The sequence below is a fragment of the Castor canadensis genome, chromosome 11 (genome assembly GCF_047511655.1).
Source record: "Castor canadensis chromosome 11, mCasCan1.hap1v2, whole genome shotgun sequence".
NCBI lineage: Eukaryota > Metazoa > Chordata > Mammalia > Rodentia > Castoridae > Castor > Castor canadensis.
In genome coordinates this window covers 43181686-43201876 of record NC_133396.1, presented here as the reverse complement: position 1 = coordinate 43201876, position 20191 = coordinate 43181686, and the positions used below count along the sequence as shown (strand labels likewise).

The window sequence follows — 20191 nt, the reverse complement described above, 5'->3', positions numbered from 1 at the left end:
GTCAGTCATCCCACTCGTGAGCCAATAAGCACTTTTATTTCTCAATTTTAAGCACACTGGGAAGGGGCGAGCCACTGTTGAGAAAGCTCTGATCAGTTGGTGGAGGCCAGTGGGATGTCATCAGGGTAGCCTTCCTGGAGGGGGTGAAAGGTGGCAGAGGGTGCGAGGAGAGAGGTTAAAGGTCAGAGAAAGGGGAGATGCTGAGGAGTCTCCTCACCCCTGGAGAGGATGGCTGGTGGCTTGGGACCTGAGTGGAGTTATGTGGAGGTCAGGAATGTGGCTGAGAGCCACATGCAATGAGGGGAGCAAACAGGAGCTTCACCTGTACCCAGCACCTGGCTATGACGATTTCCTCAGACAGGATTTAGGGCAAGGGGTTGTGACAAGGAGTCACAGACAGCATACCCCAGCCCTCATCCCCAGGGCCAGGGCACCTGTCTAGGACTGCAAGTGGGTCAGCTGGATGTCACCTGCTACTTCTAGGCTGTTGATGGCTGGCAGGTTCTGCAGGCGGTGGAAGTATTCACACAGGTGTTGTCCGTCCACAGACACCCTGAAGCAGTGGCCTTCACACATGATCCACACCTGGGGAGACAGGCCATGGCATTCATACGACACGTGGAAAGCCTTTAGTCCTAAACAGGAACACGCCGCCCCCCTGCGATCCAGCCACACTGATGACCACTAAGTACAGGTGCTTACCTTCCCTGCTACCTCAGCATATGCTGTTCCTGCCCCTGGAATGCTGTTCCCACCCTGCACATCCTCCCCATGGCGTAACCGCCATCACCCTTCAGGATCCAACCCCTCCACAAGCCTCAACTGCTCCCCCAACTCCTGCCCCCTCCCAGTGGAGCTTCCTCAGGCCCCGCCACACCCTCAGCCTCAGTCTCCAGTGGGACCCTGAGACACTCGGACAGGAACCCTGGCTCAGGCCCTCGATGTCCTCAGTGCTGCGCACCTGGACTCCAGTAGCAGCAGCCTAGCTAGTCTTTACGCCCAACACTTTCTGCATGGGGCAGGAGGGGCACAAATGTGAAGATGCCATTGTGCACTGGCAATGGCTAACGTTCAAATCGCACATACTGTGTGCTGGGGACTGTCCTAAGGATGCCATGGATACGGTCTCAGCCCATTCCTACAGCTTTGTGACAACTGTGTGGTTATTGGCTTCACTTTGGAGATGAGGAAACTGAGGCACAGAGCAGACAATCACTTACCCAGTGTCACACAGCTGTCTGTACAGTGAAGTTGTTGTTCCCTGTCTGAAGCTCAATGGCTTCTCCATGAATTAAAATCCAAGTAGCTTTCATGGTCTACCAAGCTCTAGACCAGTCATGCTAAACCCTGATGCAGAGCATAATCTCTTGGGGTATATTTTTATTTTTTGGTGGTACTGGGGTTTGAACTCAGGGCCTTGAGCTTGCTAGGCAGGGGCTCTAACACTTGAACCACAATTCCAGCCCTTTTTGATTTACTTATTTTTCAGATAGGGACTTGCATTTTTGCCAGCAGCCAGCCTGGGACCAGTATCCTCCTATAGGGCACCTCTTGTGTAGCTCAGATTACTGACATATACCACTATGCCCAATTTATTCTTTGAGATGGGGTCTCACTGTTTCTCCCCTCTCCCCCACACTCTTGTCTGGCTTTGAACAAGGATTCTCCTATCTTCACCCCCCAAGTAGCAGGGATCACAGACATGAACTACTGCATCTGGTGTAATTTTAATTATATATGCTCATGTGGATTGTCTTGTTGGCCTGGGGCAGGGTCCAGCATAGTTTTTTTTTTTTTTTTTTTTGAGCTCTCTGGTGATTTGACTGCGTAGTCAGGATCTGAGGACATGTTTGGGGTGAGCAGACCTCTGTCTACACCCCATATCTCCCTAGCCCTCACTCTCCATCCTGTTCCCCTGGTGTGGCTACTCAGAACAGGCCACGCCCACCTCCGCAAACTGCATCAGTTGCTGCCTCCCAGGGGTCCTTCCATTTCCCTGTTGTCTTGCTTTCTGCACAACACCTGTCCTTCCCTGCACAGCACCCGCCCTATCTGCATAGTCTGTTCATGCATTAATCTCCTGCTTTCTTCCCTCCCTAGATTGCAAACTCCATGGGGCAGGACCTTGTCTGTCTGCTCTGTGGCTGCACCATCAACACGTGGGGATTCTTCCTGCACAAAATGGACTCAATGAAGTGGCTGATAAGTGATGGTTGAATGAACAAATGAATAAGTGAATGGTGTCTAGTTCTTGGCACAGATTAGGGGCAGGACCTCAGGCAAGTTACCTGCTTTTGTGAGTTCTTTTGCACATGTGTAAAAAGCAGTTATTAACTCCTGCCTCTGGGGAAACAGTAGTCACAGGAACCAGGGCAGCAAGGCAAGCCCTTCAGTGGCTAATCAAACAGTGGGGTTGAGGGAGGAACCTCTGTCTATCCAGACTTCCTGTGGCTCATGATGACACAGACAGGATTCTGCCTCCTGCCACATATTCTCACTTGGTACCTGGGCCAGCCTGGGCCAGCCTGGGCCAGTCGCTTAACCTTCCTGAGTGTCATGGCCTCAGCAGGGAAACAGGAGTTAAGGTCGCCTTCCTCATTGGAAAGCGCTGAGTCTCAGGCCTTGGCTCTCAGTGAGGCCTCTGTAAATGCTAGTGTTCACCTGAGGGGTGAATGGGGCACCAGAAGCAGGGTTCTTGTCTGTGAGGGCTCAGGGTAGTGGTATGGTCTGCGTCAAACCTGTCCCCTCAGGAAGCCAGGGGGACACTCTCCCCCAATCCTGACACCCCTGTGCACGTGCATGTGAGAATCTTCATGCTGCAGGCTCAGGAATAATGGTTGTGGGGAAGCAAGAAGGAGGTGATTGCGTCCGGAAGGCATTTCTGACCACAGTAGCTCACCTGGAGTAGGGCAGTCACCTCTCTTCCCCAAGTGGCCCCAGTGAAAACCATCATTTAATTTTTTCATCCTTTCAGCCTGCAGGCATGTCTCTAGCTCTCTTCTCAGAAGCTCTTCATTTTGGTTCTTCTTGTGGGTTTAATAGAAGGCAGGGTCGGGCATCTGGCCTCTGCCATAGGGAGGGTTGGCACCGAGGGCAGAGCCCGGACCATCTGCCTGGCCTGGGTGATGGTGGTGGGCGGGGCTGGGGTGGGGTTGGCTGATCTTAATGATCTTGCTCAAGCCTCTCTCATGTGGGCAGCCTCAGAGCATGGAGGCCCCGCATTCACCTCTCCTGCCCCTAAGTGAGGCTATGTCCACAGGCTTCCCTGAGAAGAAAGAACAGTGGAAGAGGAACGCTCCCATGCTTGGGACAAGGTGGGAAGGTCTCACTAGGAGGTGAGATGACAAGGAGGATGATTTTAGAAGGAGGAGGAATTGGATAGAGGAGGTAGCACAGCCTCCTTCTCTGGAAATTTGCCCCTCTCTAATCCCCTTGAGCCAAGGAGCACCTCCACCCACCCCTAGATGTGGGGGGTGGGGAGGGAGTCTGGCCAGCAATGTTTGTGGCAATAGCTGAAGTCATTTCCTCAAGGTTGCATATCAAGTGATGTCTCTGGTGGCTGGTTGAGGTCCCCATCCTAATGAGAGTTTACTAAGCTCATTTCTTCCAGGCTCAAACTATCATGCACAACACCCCTGGAAAAGCTTCCCTGTAGGTCTAAAATTTCTGGTAACCTCCCAGCCTTCCAGGCTCCCACTTCAGCAAAAAAAAAAAAAAAAAAAAAAAAGGAATTCCCTGGAGTCTCAGAGTTGGGACCAAAATGGTTAGGAGGATGGGGACAGTTGGGGCTGGGCCCTCTGCTAAGAATGTGTAGTTAGAATTCTCCTTGGTACAACAGAAATTCTGGAACACTCACCAGAATCAGCAGGGAGTCTGGTCCTTTTGTACCCTATGGTGGAGAACCCTGGCCTGAGCCCCGGGTTATTAGCCCTGCATCCAAAGGACAAGCTCCTGAGATATCACTACTGACCACAGGCTTGACCCCTCTTCTCTTGCCAGTGTAGATCAGGCAGGAGGGGTGGGTATAGAGACAGCGATGCTATCTGTGAAAGTCTGACACTCAGGGGACATAGCAGGTAGGTAGTTCAAGGAAAGCTGACATGGCATGAAGGTGAACAGGAGAGTCCAGGGGTTGAAAATTCACAACCTCAGTTTCATATTGAAGTGTCCACTCTACAATGTGCAGGTGCCTGTGTGTGCACGTGTGTGGATGTGCAGGCACACACAAACATTGAATTCCCCCATCTCTTCTCACAGAACCCTGGAATCCCACCCATGGCACTCCCACAGCCAACCTATGTAAGTGGTTTCTCAGGGAAGGCTGGAGATTTCATTTGTTTGGGACAGGATAAGAGGTGTCCCATGTGCTCCCAGGAAGTCTTGGGACTAATCCTCTGACTTCCATAGAACTTTAAAAGCATTCATGTAATTTAGCACACTGTTGAAAGGAGCTTTCAGCTTTTAAAATGGTCCCTTCAATGTGAGCAAATTATATGGCCTTCCCCTTCACCCCAGGAAGACTTTTGTGTCCAGCCAAATTTCCTTTCATGATGATCAAAGCCACTGCTTTGGGGAACACTAGCAAGTTTTCCTATTGAACAAGCCAAGTAAAGATGCAAGGCATTCGTTCTGGCAAACATGCTACTCACAAGCATGATTTCAGACTGGGCTGAGAGTGACATGGATATGGACTTCCCCTTTGGCAGTGGCAGCCCTGGCTGGCACTAACTGACCTGTCTCCTTCCTCCCAACAGCCAATGCCTTACTTTACCACCATCACTGGTGGGCTATACCCATCCAAGTCCATCATAGCATCAGTCATTGTTCTGCCCTGTGCTATGTGGAAAGCAGAACCTCCAGGAGGAGAGAGACCCCCAGGGTCATTCTGTCCATTCCCTGGCTCCAAGTAGACTAGAGGTGGTAGGGAGGGCCTGGGGCCCCAAGCTCAGTGGCAGACAGGGTACCTATGAGCTACCTACTCCAGGATCCACATCAACCTGAACTTTGGGAGGGACATGATCTGAAAGCCTCTTTCAATGGGAAGGTGTGGTCAAGCAGATCAACAGCACTTGGAGATATGAAAAGCTAAGCATGGCCAGAAAAATGCCCTTCAACAGGGGCCAGAATTTCTCTGCATTGTGGAGTGCAAAGGGGATTGTGGGTGTGAGAGCAGAAGGGGTGAAGGAGGTCTGGGGTATCTTGAACATGAGGGTTCATGCCTGAGTGATGAGGACGGGACCTCCCAGAAGAGAGAATTCAAAAAATCGCTGAACAGGTAGAACTTCTGGTGCCCTGTTCACCCCTCAGGTGAAAACTAGCATTTATCAAAGGCCAGATTGAGAGCGAGCCTGAGATCCAGTGCTTTCCAATGAGGGAGGTGACCTTAGCTCCTGTTTCCCTGGTGAGACTCAGGAAGGTTAAGCAACTGGCCCAGGCTGGCCCAGGTACCAAGGGAGGAAACCCCAATGGAACCCAGTTCTAGTCGAGCTCTCTGCCATTCTAGCCAAGCCCCCAGCCCTGATGACCAATTCTGTCTGGCTACTCACCACACTCTATAGCCACCCTAGGCCAGAACCAAGGCTGGGAGCCCTGCAAAGGTTTCCTGGGGATCTGTGAGTGCTGATGTTAGTGTGGTGGGAGGCAGAGCTCTGACTGTGTCATCCTGGGCCACTGCTCGAGTGGCCATGGAAGCTCTGCTTGACTTGTTGTCTTGGTTCCTGTGACTACTGCCTCCCCACAAGCAGGAGTTAAGAAATGCTTTTTATACATGTGCAAAAGAACTCACAAAGCTGGTTACTTGCCTGAGTCCTTTGCTAATCTGGGCCAAGAATGAAGCACTATTCACTTATTCATTAGTTCATTCAACTCTCAGCTCTCTGCTACTTTATCAGTCCACTTTGTGCAGGAAGAACCCCTACGTGCTGAGGTGCAGCCACAGAGCACACAGACAAAGTCCTGCCCCCATGGAGTTTGCATCTAGGGAGTGAAGAAACAAGGAGACCAATGCAAGAACAGACCAGGCACATAGGGCAAGTGCTGTGCAGGTAAGGACAGGTGTTGTGCGGAAAGCAAGACAACACAGAGATGGAAGGACCCCTTGGAGGCAGCAAGTGATACAATTCTCAGAGGTGGGCGGGGCCTGTATCAAGCAGCCAGGCCAGAGGCTACAGGGTAGAGTGAGGGCAAGCGAGGTGTGGATCTAGACAGAAGTCTGCTCTCCCCAAGCACGTCCTCTATGTCCTCACTACACAGCTGAATCACCAAAGAGCTCAAAAAAGAACAACCAATGCTGGGCCCTGCCCCAGGCTAATGAGGCAGTCAACCTGAGCACCTATAATTAAAATTATTCCAGATATGGTGACTCGAGGCTGTAATCCCAGGTACTTGGCAGGTGGAGATAGCAGAATTCCTGTTCAAAGGCAGTCAAGGGTGAAAAAAAGAAAAGAAACGGTGAGACCCCATTTCAAAGTATAAATTGGATATAGTGGTAAATGTTAGTAACCTAAGCTGCTCAAGATGCATAGTTAGGAGGATATTGGTCCAAGGCCGGCCCCAGAAAACTTCAAGTCTCTAACTGAAAGATGAGTAAAGCAACAAAGGTCTGGAAGTTGGTTGAAGTGGTAGAGCCCTTGCGTGACAAGTACAAGACCTTGAGTTCAAACCCCGGTACCACCAGCAATAAAAAAATACAAATACACCGCAGGAGATTGTGCTCTGCAATCGCGGTTGAACACGACTGGTCTAGAGCTTAGTGGGCCACGAAAGCCACTTTGATTTTTATCCACGGAGAAGCCACTGGGCTGGTTCAGCCAGGGAGCAACAGTTTTGACTTACAGACAGCTGTGTGATGCCGGGTAAGTGATCTCATGCTCTGTGTCAGTTTCCTCATCTCCAAAGTGAAGCCAAAGGTCACACGGCTGTCACAGAGCTGTAAGAATAAGCTAAGACCATATCCGTGGCATCCTTAGGACAGTCCCCAGCACACAGTATGTGCGATTTGAACGTTAGCCATTGCCAGTGCACAATGGCATCTTCACATTTGTGCCCCTCCTGCCCCATGCAGAAAGTGCTGGGCGTAAAGACTAGCTAGGCTGCTGCTACTGGAGTCCAGGTGCGCAGCACTGAGGACACCGAGGGCCTGAGCCAGGGTTACTGTCCTAGTGTCTCAGGGTCCCACTGGAGACTGAGGCTGAGGGTGTGGCGGGGCCTGAGGAAGCTCCACTGGGAGGGGGCAGGAGTTGGGGGAGCAGGTGAGGCTTGTGGAGGGGTTGGATCCTGAAGGGTGATGGTGGTTACGCCATGGGGAGGATGTGCAGGGTGGGAACAGCATTCCAGGGGCAGGAACAGCATATGCTGAGGTAGCAGGGAAGGTAAGCACCTGTACTTAGTGGTCATCAGTGTGGCTGGATCGCAGGGGTGGGGCGTGTTCCTGTTTAGGACTAAAGGCTTTCCAAGCGTAGTGTGAATGCCATGGCCTGTCTCCCCAGGTGGATCATGTGTGAAGGCCACTGCTTCAAGGTGGCTGTGGACGGACAACACCTGTGTGAAGACCCCAATGCCTGCAGAGCCTGCCAGCCATTAACTGCCTGGAAGTGGCAGGTGACATCCACTGGCCCTGTGGATGTTACCTGGATCTCCTTATCACCTGTCCTGCTTTGTCCCAACCCTTGCCACCGAATCCTGAGATCCGAGCAGAGTGTCATAGCCTGGTACTCAGTAGTAGAGAAGCTTCTGTGTACTCCCGTCATTGCATGTGGCTCTCAGCCACATTCTTGACCTCCATTTATATCCACTCTGGTCCATCCCACCAGCTGTCCACTCCAGGGGTGAGGTGAACTCCTCTCCTTGCACCCTACTCCAAACCCTTCACCCCCTCCAGGAAGGCTACCCTGATGACATCCCACTGGCCTCCGCCAACTGGCCAGAGCTCTCTAACAGTGGCTCACCCCTTCCCAATGTGCTTAAAATCGAGAAATAAAAGTGCTTGTTGGCTCACACATGGGATGACTGATTTGTCTGGAGACATTGTGGAGTCTATAAAATTGGGCATCCCTGCTGAGGGGTGTGTGAGGAGACAGCACGAGCCTCTTAGGGCAGGGGTCTGATGTCCATACCTGCTTCCCCTGGGTCCTTTTCAAATCCTACTAGGGTGCCAGAGAAAGTGGTCTGTGGCTCAGTTGGGCTCTCTAAGATAGCAATCTTGGAGGCTGGGTGAACCCAGGGAACAGCCCCATGCTCCCATAATGGGAAAAGGGCCAGACAGAGCCTATAGACTGGCGGCCAGATGCCAGGCTGCCTCCTTTGAAGCTTATGCGTGTGTGTAAGTGGCAGGGCAGGCAATGGGTCCAGGAGAAGCTGTGTGGAAACATGTCCTCCTGTGGGGCTCTGAGGTGTCAGAGGTGAGTGATGTGAATGGGGCTGTGCCTGGGGAAGTGCCAGCACTGGCAGCATAAGGGAGGTGCCCACAATTGTTATCTCCATCAAGAACACACTGGCTTGGAATCAGGGTGAGGGTCTGGAGCCAAGTGTGGCTCTCAGACTGTCATTGCCACTTGCACCATCCATCCCTCTCCCAGAGGAGATGGTGAGAAATTCAGAACCTTCAGCCCCGTCCAAGACCTAGTAAGCCAGAGCCAACATTTTAACCTGATCCCATCTGATTCTGTACACAGGCGCATGCAGAATGTCCTCACCTGGTCATGAGGCTCAGATGAATTGCTGTGGGTCGGGCACAGAATTTTCAATTCTCTGGCCTTTAGGGAAGGGCTGATATGTTACCTGTTCCCACAAAAGCTGGTGCTGCTGTTTCCAATATGTGTTTCCAAATTTGCCCTTGGAGGGAACTCTTCTGGGCCAGCAGAAGGGAGAGAGGATGGAGACGTGCCTGTGGGAAGTCTTTGTGGTCCAGGTAATCACAGTCCACTGGGAGATCTCACTCTTGGTCTCAAGGTAGGTTGAAATGGGGCTCACTGTGTATACAAGGATGGAAGAGACAGGAGAGCCTTGACTTAGCAAGAAAATCTCTGCCAGCTATTTTTCATATCAACATCAGGAATATCCTACCAATTGTCTAGTCACCCAGGCTTGATCTTCCACAGCACCTGGACATCCCTTGGCATGACTCCTCCCTCCTGCTTCTCCTCCATAGGTTCTATTTTGGATCAAGATTCAAAACTCAAAGTGTATTTTCTACAGAGCATGTACTACTTTCACACTATTGTGAAGTCAAAAAAATTCATAAATCAAATCATCATTAAGATGGTGGCCATCTAAACACCGATTATGTTAGATTGTTACAATAATAAGCCCCAAAGAGTCACACTTCCCACTCTTGGCAATGTGGCTTTGCTCTTCCCTTCATATGATGGAGTCTGTTTTTCTATCCCTGAGTGTGGAATGGCTTGTTTGTGACTTGCTATGGTAAAGTGACATTGTGGGCCCTGCAGTGTCTGCTTTTCCGAGGGAGCGTCCTCTCTTGGAACTCTTCTAGGGAAGAGACAGCCAGCAGCATCCAGGCCCCAGACATATGATGGAGGCCACCGTAGGTCCTCAGGATTGCCACCAGAGAAAGGCAGGTGCGTGGGTGAGCCGAGGATGGGCCAGCAGAGAGCCACCCAACTGAATCCATCGAAGATGCAGAACTGCAAAAAACAAATGGTGGCTATTTCAGGTCACAAAATTTTGACATGTTTTGTTACTCAGCAAGAGATAAGTAATATTCTTGTCTTTAAATGAGGAAACTGAAGCCCAGAAAGAGAACATGAACTGCCCACAGTTACACAGTGTCTCAATAGCAACTCCTGTTTAGTACAGTTCCCCTTATTTTGTGACAAACTCCTCAAAACCATACTGGGATAAGTCCCAGGATCCTCTTCAATATAAGCAGGTCCCCTTCAGATTACTCTTATCAGGAAAGAAACTGGTTTGGCCTGCAGCATCATTTTATTGAAGTGATCACATTAATGGCAACCAGTGCAGTCTGTGATCAGAAGACTTCCAAAGTTCTTGTGTCTTGTGGGGGAAATCTATAGCAGGACTCGTGTGCAATTGTAGTTTATGAAAAGATAGGGAAGGGAAATACAGGTGGAAGCTGGGAAGAGGACAAAACATGCTTTTCTAATCCAGGGGCTTTAAAAACCTATGCTAACCTATGGGAAAGGGAAGAACTAGGTGAGTCCCATCTTGTAGTCAATGAGTCTGGAGGGCCATGGGTGTCCCCTAGGCTAGGTGAGAGTGGTCCTGAGCCAAAGCATGGTCAATCTGAAATGGAACAATAAGTTATGCATTTTCTGTGAATCCCAAATTTTCCTTAATTCTAGCCTGCTTCAACTTTCCGCTGAGAGAAAAGACCCCCCAAAAAACGTTTTGAGATTGTTGAGGGGCTGGAGTTCTTTTTTTCTGAATCTGCTTTGAACTGACAGGGGGCAGCAGACCCTACCTACAAGTGCAAATTTTCTCTCCTACTTCTCTCCCTTGGGGTCATTTGCACACAAGGTGTCTGAATTAATGTCAAGCACAGTCATCTGGGTTGTTCATGGAGATCTCATTTGTCTGTGCAGATCAATAGCCCTGCTGCCTCGTGATCTGGGTCCTAAAGGCTTTGATTTAGAAGAGCTACATCTGGTTCAGAAGGCAGGGCACTGATAGGAGCATTGGGAAGTCCCCTGAGAAGTATCAGGAAGGATAACGAATCTAGCTTTTCATTTTGTAAAGTGACCAAGTGCACCCAAGCATGGGGTTGGGGGAACAGGACACTAATTCTTGTTCTCCCCAGTGTCATGTGCTTCAGTGACATGCTCTGACCACTGAAGACTCCTGTGCGCTGCCCAAGGCCCACAGCAGGAAGGTGGCCGTGTTAGTCAGCTTTCTGGTGCTGTGACAAATTACCCAAGAAAAATAACTTAATCGGGAAAAGTTTATTTTAAGTCACTTTTTCAGAAGTTTCAGTCCATGGTCACTTGGCCCAACTGGACTATGTTGAGGCAAATCACGGTGTGCACCAGGTGGTGAAGCAAAGTGGCTCAATTTATGGTAAGTCTTGAAGGAGGGAGTGCGGAGAGGAAAGAGAGAACACCTCAAAGGACCCAGTCCCTCAATTAGGTCTCACCTCCTAAGTGTCCATCACCTCCCAACAGCCCATCAATTATGAACCCGTCAATGGCTTCATCCATCCATGAGGGCAGAGCCTTTGGGATCTGATCACTTCCCCCAAAGCCTCACCTCTGAACACAGCTGCATTGGGGACCAAGACTTCAACAGATGAGCCTTTGGGGGACATTCCAGATGCAAACTACAACAGTGGCCATCCACAAGCCAAGGAGAGATGCCTCAGGAGAGACCAACCTCCCCATACTTTGATTTTTGACTTCCAGCCTCCAGAAGTGTGAAGTCCCCAGTCTGTGGTGGTGTGGTGGGTAACTCTTTCGCATTAATGCATATTCCAAAGGTGGTTTTTCAAGTGTGGAAGTGGGGGTTTGGGAACACCTCCTTGGCACATAGGAGCTCAGAAATTTTGGCCTCTGGTCAGCAGTTCAGGGAAGATTAGGGAAGGAGCTAGGCAATACCTCTGAGCCCAGGTTCCAGGAGCAACCAAGACTACTGAGAAAGTCTAAACCACACAGTGACTATGACAGCAACACAAAATATGAGCTGGATGGAGAAACCAGGACAGAGATCCAGCTATTTTTCACAGAAAGTAGATGTTATGATGATGGAGCAAAAGCAGGAGATTAAAAAATGTAGGAAAGGGGGACATTTGAAATTTCAGAGGATGTGCTCAAATTGTGCCCTTTGGCCACACCTTTCCTGGTTTCGTTCTCAATAATGCTGTGGATGTTACTGAGGCAGGCTTGAGTTAAGGAAAGTTCAGCATTCATAGAAAATATATGTCTTAATATTGCATCTCAGGTTGATCGTGTCCTGGCTCATGGACCACCCTCACCTGGCCAGGGGATGCCATGCCCGTCCCTCTCACTGATTATTGGATGGGAATCACCTGGCTCTTCCCTTCCCATGGGTTTTAAAAGGACCTGGAGAAGAGAAGCACGCTTTACGTGCTTCCCAGTTTCTGTAATTTTTAATAAACTCCAATTATATCATGTGTTCTGCTATGGACTCTTCCACTTGGAACATAAGAACTTTGGAAGTCTTCTGATCACAGACTGCACTGGTCACCATTAACATGTGGCAAAGCCAGGCAGGAGAAAGGGTGAACCCCCAGACCCTGTATTTTAAAGGATCATTTTGACTCTCTTATGTTCCTTTGGCATCTGTCTCTCCGAAACCACAGTCAGAGGAATGGCTGAGCTGTGCTGGGAGGTCCCAGGACCACAGATCACATCAGGATCCAGCAGTGTCCACCTGTCTGACACATGGTGTCTCACACAGTACCTCCTGGTTCTGGGATTGCCCTGAGGGTCATGGATCGCATTGCTGGATACCGCTGCAGGGGTGCAAGGCCCAGTGGGCAGTAAGCCTTAAAACCATGATTCCTTTTCCCCTTCCCCCTCCCTCCACCCTTGTGTACAATAGGTTTTTCAGCAGAGTCGCTTCTAAAAATGCAGTTAGAGCGCACACACTAAGGACGCTAACCACCAGGGTCAGGCAGATGTTTGGCCAGGGGAGGGTGATCAGAACCACTCCAGGGCCCTGGGCATCACCGGGCATGGCAGGACATTGACCTGGGCACTGGGGCTGGACTCCTCTCTGCTTGTCCTCCACCTGCTAACCTGTCCCGTGCTATGGGAGCAGGCAGGGTTCTGGAGGGCAAATGAGAGGCACGCCTCACCCAACCTGAAAGTCCCCAGGCTTGAAACTGCCTCCAGAGGGGCCGGTTCGAAGCACTGGTCACAGTTGAAAGACGCAAATCTCCAAGCAACACCTGTCTCTGGCCTTGCTTCTCAGCGCCAGTCCAGGACCATGCAGTGCCCAGACCAGCGGGATCTCTCTGCCCAGGGGAGAGAGCAAAGGGCAGCGCCGGCTCCAGTTCTGGAACCCGTGTTGCACAGACCAGCAGGTCCTGCCTGGCCAGCAGATTCCAAAAAGGGCATAAGCAGAGGATAGCACCAGCAGCGGGTGTGCCCCAGGACCCGCCATTTACATGGCTGCCACCCGCCACAGCCACCACCGCTGCGAGCACCCAGGGAAGGTAAAGGTGCCAGCTCAGGTGGCCATGGCTCCAGGCTGGACCCATCTTTCCAGCAGCAGCCATGCATTCACACTTAGCTTCCTCTTTCCCCACTGTCCAGCTCCTTCCCCACCTATCCACCATGCCTCTGTTTGCCCTGGCAAGTGATCCCAACTCTTGCCCATATTCTCCTTGTCCCCAAGCCTGCAGGGGTCATGGAAATATGGTCACTCCAAGGTCACGTACCCTCTCTCAGGGACACATCAGTTGGTGCCCTTCTCTGACAGGATTTATGGGGCTGGTGACCAGATGCTAAAGATAGTTTCTAAGTCTCCCTTCTTTAGGGAAGCTAACAAGGACTGACAGAACGGTTCAAATGATAAAGCGCCTACCAAACAAGTGTGAGGCCATGAGTTCAAATCCCACCTTAGTCAGCTTAGGTTATTTGATCTCTTCATTATGGTAATAGTTGGGTTAACATTCAGGATCAACATTCCATTCAGGAGATCCATGAAGGGGTGGAGAGAGCCCTTAGGGAAATGGTTGACTGAAGCCAGGGGCCCCTGCACTTGCTCGCTCACAGAGGTATCAAGCACGAGAGGCTTTCTGGATCTAAAGAGGGAAGGCTTGTGATCTCAAAAGTTCTCTCTCTCTCTCTCTCAAAGAGTAATTTCCTCCTTCCCATTTCCCTCTCTCTTCTCCACCAGCCAGCGTAGGGAATTCCATTCAGGAGCCGTCATCACGCGTGGAGGGCGCGACCCTTAGGAAAACAGTTGTCTCTTTCTCAGAGGGCAAATTCTCTCTTTCTTTTCCCTCTCTCTCTCCACCAGGCAGCATAGGGGAAGCCGGCATATTCACCTCTTGGCTGTATCCTTAAGTTCTGGAAGTGCTTTGATCCTGCTAATTGAAATGGGCAATAGCACCTATCTCTAGGGGAGACGTCTTTATTCCTGTAACAGATTGCTGTTTTGTGGCTGTGTGTTGCATGTAACATGTCTTTGTGTTCCATTGGAGAGACTACACGGTCACAGGGAATGCTGCCACCATGATGAGGCCACCATGATGAGGCCACCACGGGTTCAGCGCTGTCTTGACACTCCTTAGGAATAGGAAACTCATGGGTGATGCCATCTTTTCATCATCTAGGAAGATTATAACTAACTTGTGGTTAAAATTCTCTAAATTAATATAGTTGCAGTACATTAATCTGTTAAGGATTGGACAAAAAAAGGGAGTATTTGTGTGAAAGATCTGTTATAAATTACTTAAGAATCTAGCTGACTGATTTACTAAAATAATGACCAAAAACTGATTTCAGAGTGCACAGCGAATTTATGTGATTGTGTGTCATTGTGTTTTCTGTGTATGTCTTTGTCCCCTACCAATTGTGGCCACTTAATTAATACTTTTTTGGGTTCACAAATGTGTGCTTACATTAACATTTTTTATATGCCTCAGTCAAAATGTGTGTGTGTGTGTGTGTGTGTGTGTGTGTGTGTGTAGATGTCTTTAGGATGATACTTACACTACTTTTATAAAGTTAATATGTAAAACTCTTGCTTAAAAAGTTATCTGAAGTTCTCATCCCAACCAGGTCTAAGTATCCTCTCTCTAAGGACAAAAAAAATTGTATACAATAATCTGTTTCATTCTACTGTGAACGTAATGCACATTTAACTCTTTTATACTTAGGTTTATTAACACATGTGCTCCTGTAGGTTGCTATTGTAAAACAGATAGTTTAATTCACTTTTCTTCCTGAGTCTGTTAAAGTATAAGTTTGCTAAGAGATTTATTACAAGCAGTGTTATGTAAATTTGGATTTTTACAAAAGTTGTTTCAAGATACAAATTAAGATCTTAAAGCTTTTAAGTTATATGTGTGATTAAGTGGGCTATAGTTTCAAGTTTGCCTAAAAAATATTTTGAGGTTAAAAAAAATACTAATGTAGTTCTAAAAGTGGGTTTTTGTCAGCTCTTTTATGTAAGGTACATTCTATCTAATAAGATCTGTGACATTTCTGCCATTTATGCCAAATGCTAAAAGTTCTGCCATTTAGTCCTGATAGCTGTTTGTCAGATAAACATTTATTTACCTGATATTGCCTAGATAAACATTGTTTTATATATATATATATATGTATACACACACACACACACACATATATATATGATATGCAATTGAGCATTAAAACAGGGGTATTTAGGATTATTGACACTGCCTTCCCTTAAATACTGGGAAATTTAGGGTTTTTATTTGTCAGCACTGTATTGTCACTTTACTTAACTAAAATTCAAGGTTTCTGCTAGATGTCTTTGTTTTCTTTAAGCATGTAAGCTTTCTAAAATATAGTTATAAAGAGACATAAAACAAACTGGTGTCTTAGCTTCTTTTACAAGCTTGTGCACATGTTCCCAATTTAATAAGAGAAGTTTAGTAATACTACATACAGTAAAACTAATTAAACCATTATGTTTATTGCTAAACTGTTAGCCATGATTAGTTTAAGTTTTGTCATTACATTTCTAATCCTTCAGGGTCATTTACAGATAAGTCAATGAAAAATGACTGATAAGTACTTATCTGTCAACCAGAACAGACTCTTTTAAGTATTGGGGTCCTTTTGTATTTTCCTTGTAAAAATTTATAACTTTTGTCTGTTGACACTTCCCAAGAAATCAAAGGTGTTAGTACATTCTCCATGGGGCAGACACGAGATTTAATTAAGCCCAGCCATTTGTAAACAAATCTTGTTGTTGCTTAATTTGGCCAAATAAGTTGCATTGGCACAGACTTCTGATCTGTTTGATGTGTTCCTCCTCCTCCTCCATGGGACAAATCTGACCTCCTGGGAGAAGCTACTCCTGGCTCCGAAGGACAAGAACTGCCAACTTGGAAAAATATTCCAAGTAGAGGCAACTATTCAGAGAAACAGTTTTAAAGGACTACAGTTCAAAAGGTCTACACAAATGACAGGACTTCTCCAAATCTAGATAAACAATTATGACAGCCCTGTAAAAGTAACCAAAGCCGAGAGGGTTTAAAAGATAGCTCTTATGCATTTAAACCTTCTAGGCTTCTTGCAAAAGGCAGACTCATGACTGGACAAGGCCTTCTGTTTAAGCAAAGGCTATCTGAGTTTCAATACCGAACTTCTGCTTAGGGACACTGTGAATCTTCTTTCTGTACAAAATTGACTCCCGTTGATGTTTTCCCTCTAATTGTATTGGCACATGGCCCTGGTACACCAGGCCCCTAATGTAGATATTGCCCCCAATAATCAGTCCTTAACTGCCCACTATGGTAACAGTCCAAACAGAGGGCCATCCATGGGTTAGGAATAGCTACAGGTATAGACACCTATAGGAAAAATAACCAATAGACACTTGGTCACTTTACAAAATGAAAAGTTAGATTTTTTATCCTTCCTGCTACACTTCTCAGGGGCCCTTCCTATGCTCCTATCAATGCCCTGCCACTCACACACACGCCCAAGCTTAAAAGGAGGTTTGAACTCAAGGTCTTGTACTTGTCACGCAAGGGCTCTACCACTTCAACCAACTTCCAGACCTTTGTTGCTTTACTCATCTTTCAGTTAGAGACTTGAAGTTTTCTGGGGCCGGCCTTGGACCAATATCCTCCTAACTATGCATCTTGAGCAGCTTAGGTTACTAACATTTACCACTATATCCAATTTATACTTTGAAATGGGGTCTCACCGTTTCTTTTCTTTTTTTCACCCTTGACTGCCTTTGAACAGGAATTCTGCTATCTCCACCTGCCAAGTACCTGGGATTACAGCCTCGAGTCACCATATCTGGAATAATTTTAATTATAGGTGCTCAGGTTGACTGCCTCATTAGCCTGGGGCAGGGCCCAGCATTGGTTGTTCTTTTTTGAGCTCTTTGGTGATTCAGCTGTGTAGTGAGGACATAGAGGACGTGCTTGGGGAGAGCAGACTTCTGTCTAGATCCACACCTCGCTTGCCCTCACTCTACCCTGTAGCCTCTGGCCTGGCTGCTTGATACAGGCCCCGCCCACCTCTGAGAATTGTATCACTTGCTGCCTCCAAGGGGTCCTTCCATCTCTGTGTTGTCTTGCTTTCCGCACAACACCTGTCCTTACCTGCACAGCACTTGCCCTATGTGCCTGGTCTGTTCTTGCATTGGTCTCCTTGTTTCTTCAATCCCTAGATGCAAACTCCATGGGGGCAGGACTTTGTCTGTGTGCTCTGTGGCTGCACCTCAGCACGTAGGGGTTCTTCCTGCACAAAGTGGACTGATAAAGTAGCAGAGAGCTGAGAGTTGAATGAACTAATGAATAAGTGAATAGTGCTTCATTCTTGGCCCAGATTAGCAAAGGACTCAGGCAAGTAACCAGCTTTGTGAGTTCTTTTGCACATGTGTAAAAGGCAGTTCTTGACTCCTGCTTGTGGGGAAACAGCAGTCACAGGAACCAAGACAGCAAGTCAAGCAGAGCTTCCATGGACACTCCAGCAGTGGGGCTTGGGGATAGGCCTCTTTTGACCCAGCCTTCTTGTGGCCCATGATGACACAGACAGGGCACCTGCCTCTGGCCACACTAATGTCAGCACTGGCTGAGCCCCAGGAAACTTTTGCAGGACAGCCCAGACTTGGTCCTGGCCTGGGGAGGACATAGAGTGTGATGGGTAAGCCAGACATAACTGGATACCAGGAGTCAGTCAGTCCATGGTTCAAGTACTAGAGAGATGTACTAGAACTGAGCTCCATTGGGGTTTCCTCCCTTGGTACCTGGGTCAGCCTGGGCCAGTTGCTTAACCTTCCTGAGCCTGATGGCCTTACCAGGGAAAGAGGAGCTAAGGTCTTCTCCCTCATTGGAAAGCACTGGATCTCAGGCTCACTCTCAATTTGGCCACTGGTAAATGCCAGTTTTCACCTGAGGGGTGAACAGGGCACCAGAAGCCCTATTTGTTCAACAATTTTTTGAATTCTCTCTTCTGGGAGACCCCGTCCTCATCAGTCAGGCATGAACCCTCATCATTTTAAAAGGCAACCCCCGACCTCCACCCCTTCTACTCTCGCAACCACAATCCCCTCTGCACTCCGAGTGGTGGTACCTTACTGAGAATTTCTGGCCCCTGTTGAAGGGCAATTTTCCAGGCAGGCTCAGCTCTTCAGATCCCCAGGAGCTGTTGATCTGGGTGCTGCAGACCACAGCGTTCTCATCAAAATAGGCTTTCAGGTGGAAGGCGATGTCTCTCCCAGAGCCCAGGTTGACATAGAAACTGGAGTGGGTAGCACACAGGGACCCTGTGTGGCCATTGAGCGTGGGGCCCCAGCCCCTCCCCCCTACCCTTAACCTTCTGGAGCCAGGCAGTGGTCAGAATGACCATGGGGATCTCTTCTCCTTGAGGCTCTCTTGCCCTGCTCACTTCCTATTCTCTCTGGCTGTGAGACCACAGTGCACATCCATTTTTCAGTACCTGCTGCTCATGGTGGTGCTGGAAGGGAGGAGACCTTTCTCCTCTTCCTACTTGAAGTTCAGAAAGCAGAGCTGGCCCTTGTGGGCCATCTGGTGGCCAGTGTCAGTATAGGGCACCCAGTCCAGTCACCAGCAGTAGGAACATCAGCCTGGCTGGCCCAGGCCACCCACCAGCAAGGGGCAGTGCTCAGATTTAGCCAAAGGTCCCTACTGCCCCAGAGGTTTGGAGGCCCTACTGGCAGCCCACCTTTTGTGCCTGGTTAGTTCCTTAATCCCCATAATCACCTTTGCCATGGTTCAAGCCACTTTTTTGTTTGTTTACTTGTTTGGTAGGCATAAAATAAGTTTATTAAAGTAAAGAAAGCACACCCGCACCGTTAGAAACTCAGAAAGACTGAGCTGTCAAGCTACTTTTACAGATGAGGAAACTGAAGCACAGAAAGGTTCAGTCATTGCCCAAAGCCACACAGCTGTCATTGACAGAGCTGGGATTTGAACTTCAGAACTTATGGTGGGTTTCAACCACCATACAGGCTGCCTCTCACAATGAAGCATGGAAAATTTTCACTTCTGGCTCACCCAGGGCTTCCCCAGGCCACACAACAGGGCCTAACTTGACTCATTCTAGCAACTTCCTGGCCCTCAGAGGCAGCTGGCTAGGAATGGGAGCAGGCGCCCTTGTTGCCCTTATGGTGGGTGATGGACAGGGCAACTTCTCATGGGAACAGGGGTCACATGACCTTCTCATACAGTCAGCATTTCTGGGAAAGGGTGGCTCTGATAGCCTGAGGTCAAGGGGTCACTGAGTGGGGCTGGCTGGGTGGAAGAGGCCACACACACAGGACCTCTTTCTTGACTAATCCAAAGCCTGTTTTTACTCTCTCTTGCCTTTGGAGATTTGACTTCTACATTCAAACTAAAACTAGGCACCAGAATAATACAACAGCAGCTTATGTGATTTCCCCTGTCTGATGGGGACCAGAAGGGGGTCACGTGCCTAGAGTGGCACATTCTGGCCCCAAACCCCTCATAGAGGTGCTTCCCAGTGTCTTCCAGCTTTTCCTAGCTCCCTCCATGCAGGTTCCACTTTGGGGGCCTCTACAGGGTGACTGAGGGGCACTGGCAACATTGGCCAAGCCTAGGGCCTCTGCCATAGGCCCCAACTGGAGGCTGCAGCATGAGGCTCTCCCTCAGCGCCCTGCTGCTACCTGCCCACCTGAGGAGGGACCATGGGCCCAGCGCCCCAGGGCTAGGCCCAGAACACAATGACCTAAAAGGCTTCTGGGCCTGCAGCTATTTCTGGTGGCCTGCAGGAGCTTGTCCTGGAAACCTAACTGGGAGTGAGGGAAGATTAAGAAAGGACAAAAGACAGAAGACAAGCATGCAGAAAGCTGGGGTCAGGTGGGTTGGGTGCGCTGGTGGAGACACACAATAGCCGTCACCTCCAGCGAGTTTATTATATACAGCAGCAAACCAGGAAGTAGAGGAACAGTTCTTGGGAGTCATGACATTGTAGTTATTGGGAAAAGGAGGAACTTGCAATTGCTACTCTCTGGGTGTAAACATCTTAGGAAAAGCAGCTGTGCTGCATTTTGCCCTTGC

General features: G+C 48.9%; 1 protein-coding gene across 1 annotated transcript; it reads right to left on the bottom strand.

Annotated features, from left to right (window-relative positions):
- Positions 1-438: 438 nt before the first annotated feature.
- Positions 439-18601, bottom strand: LOC109693014 (galectin-5-like). The gene is made up of 3 exons (XM_020174022.2): positions 18591-18601; positions 18230-18392; positions 439-585 (listed from the first exon to the last, which is right to left on the bottom strand). Exons 1-3 carry the CDS (start codon positions 18599-18601, stop codon positions 439-441), a joined length of 321 nt encoding a protein of 106 aa, XP_020029611.2.
- Positions 18602-20191: the final 1590 nt, after the last annotated feature.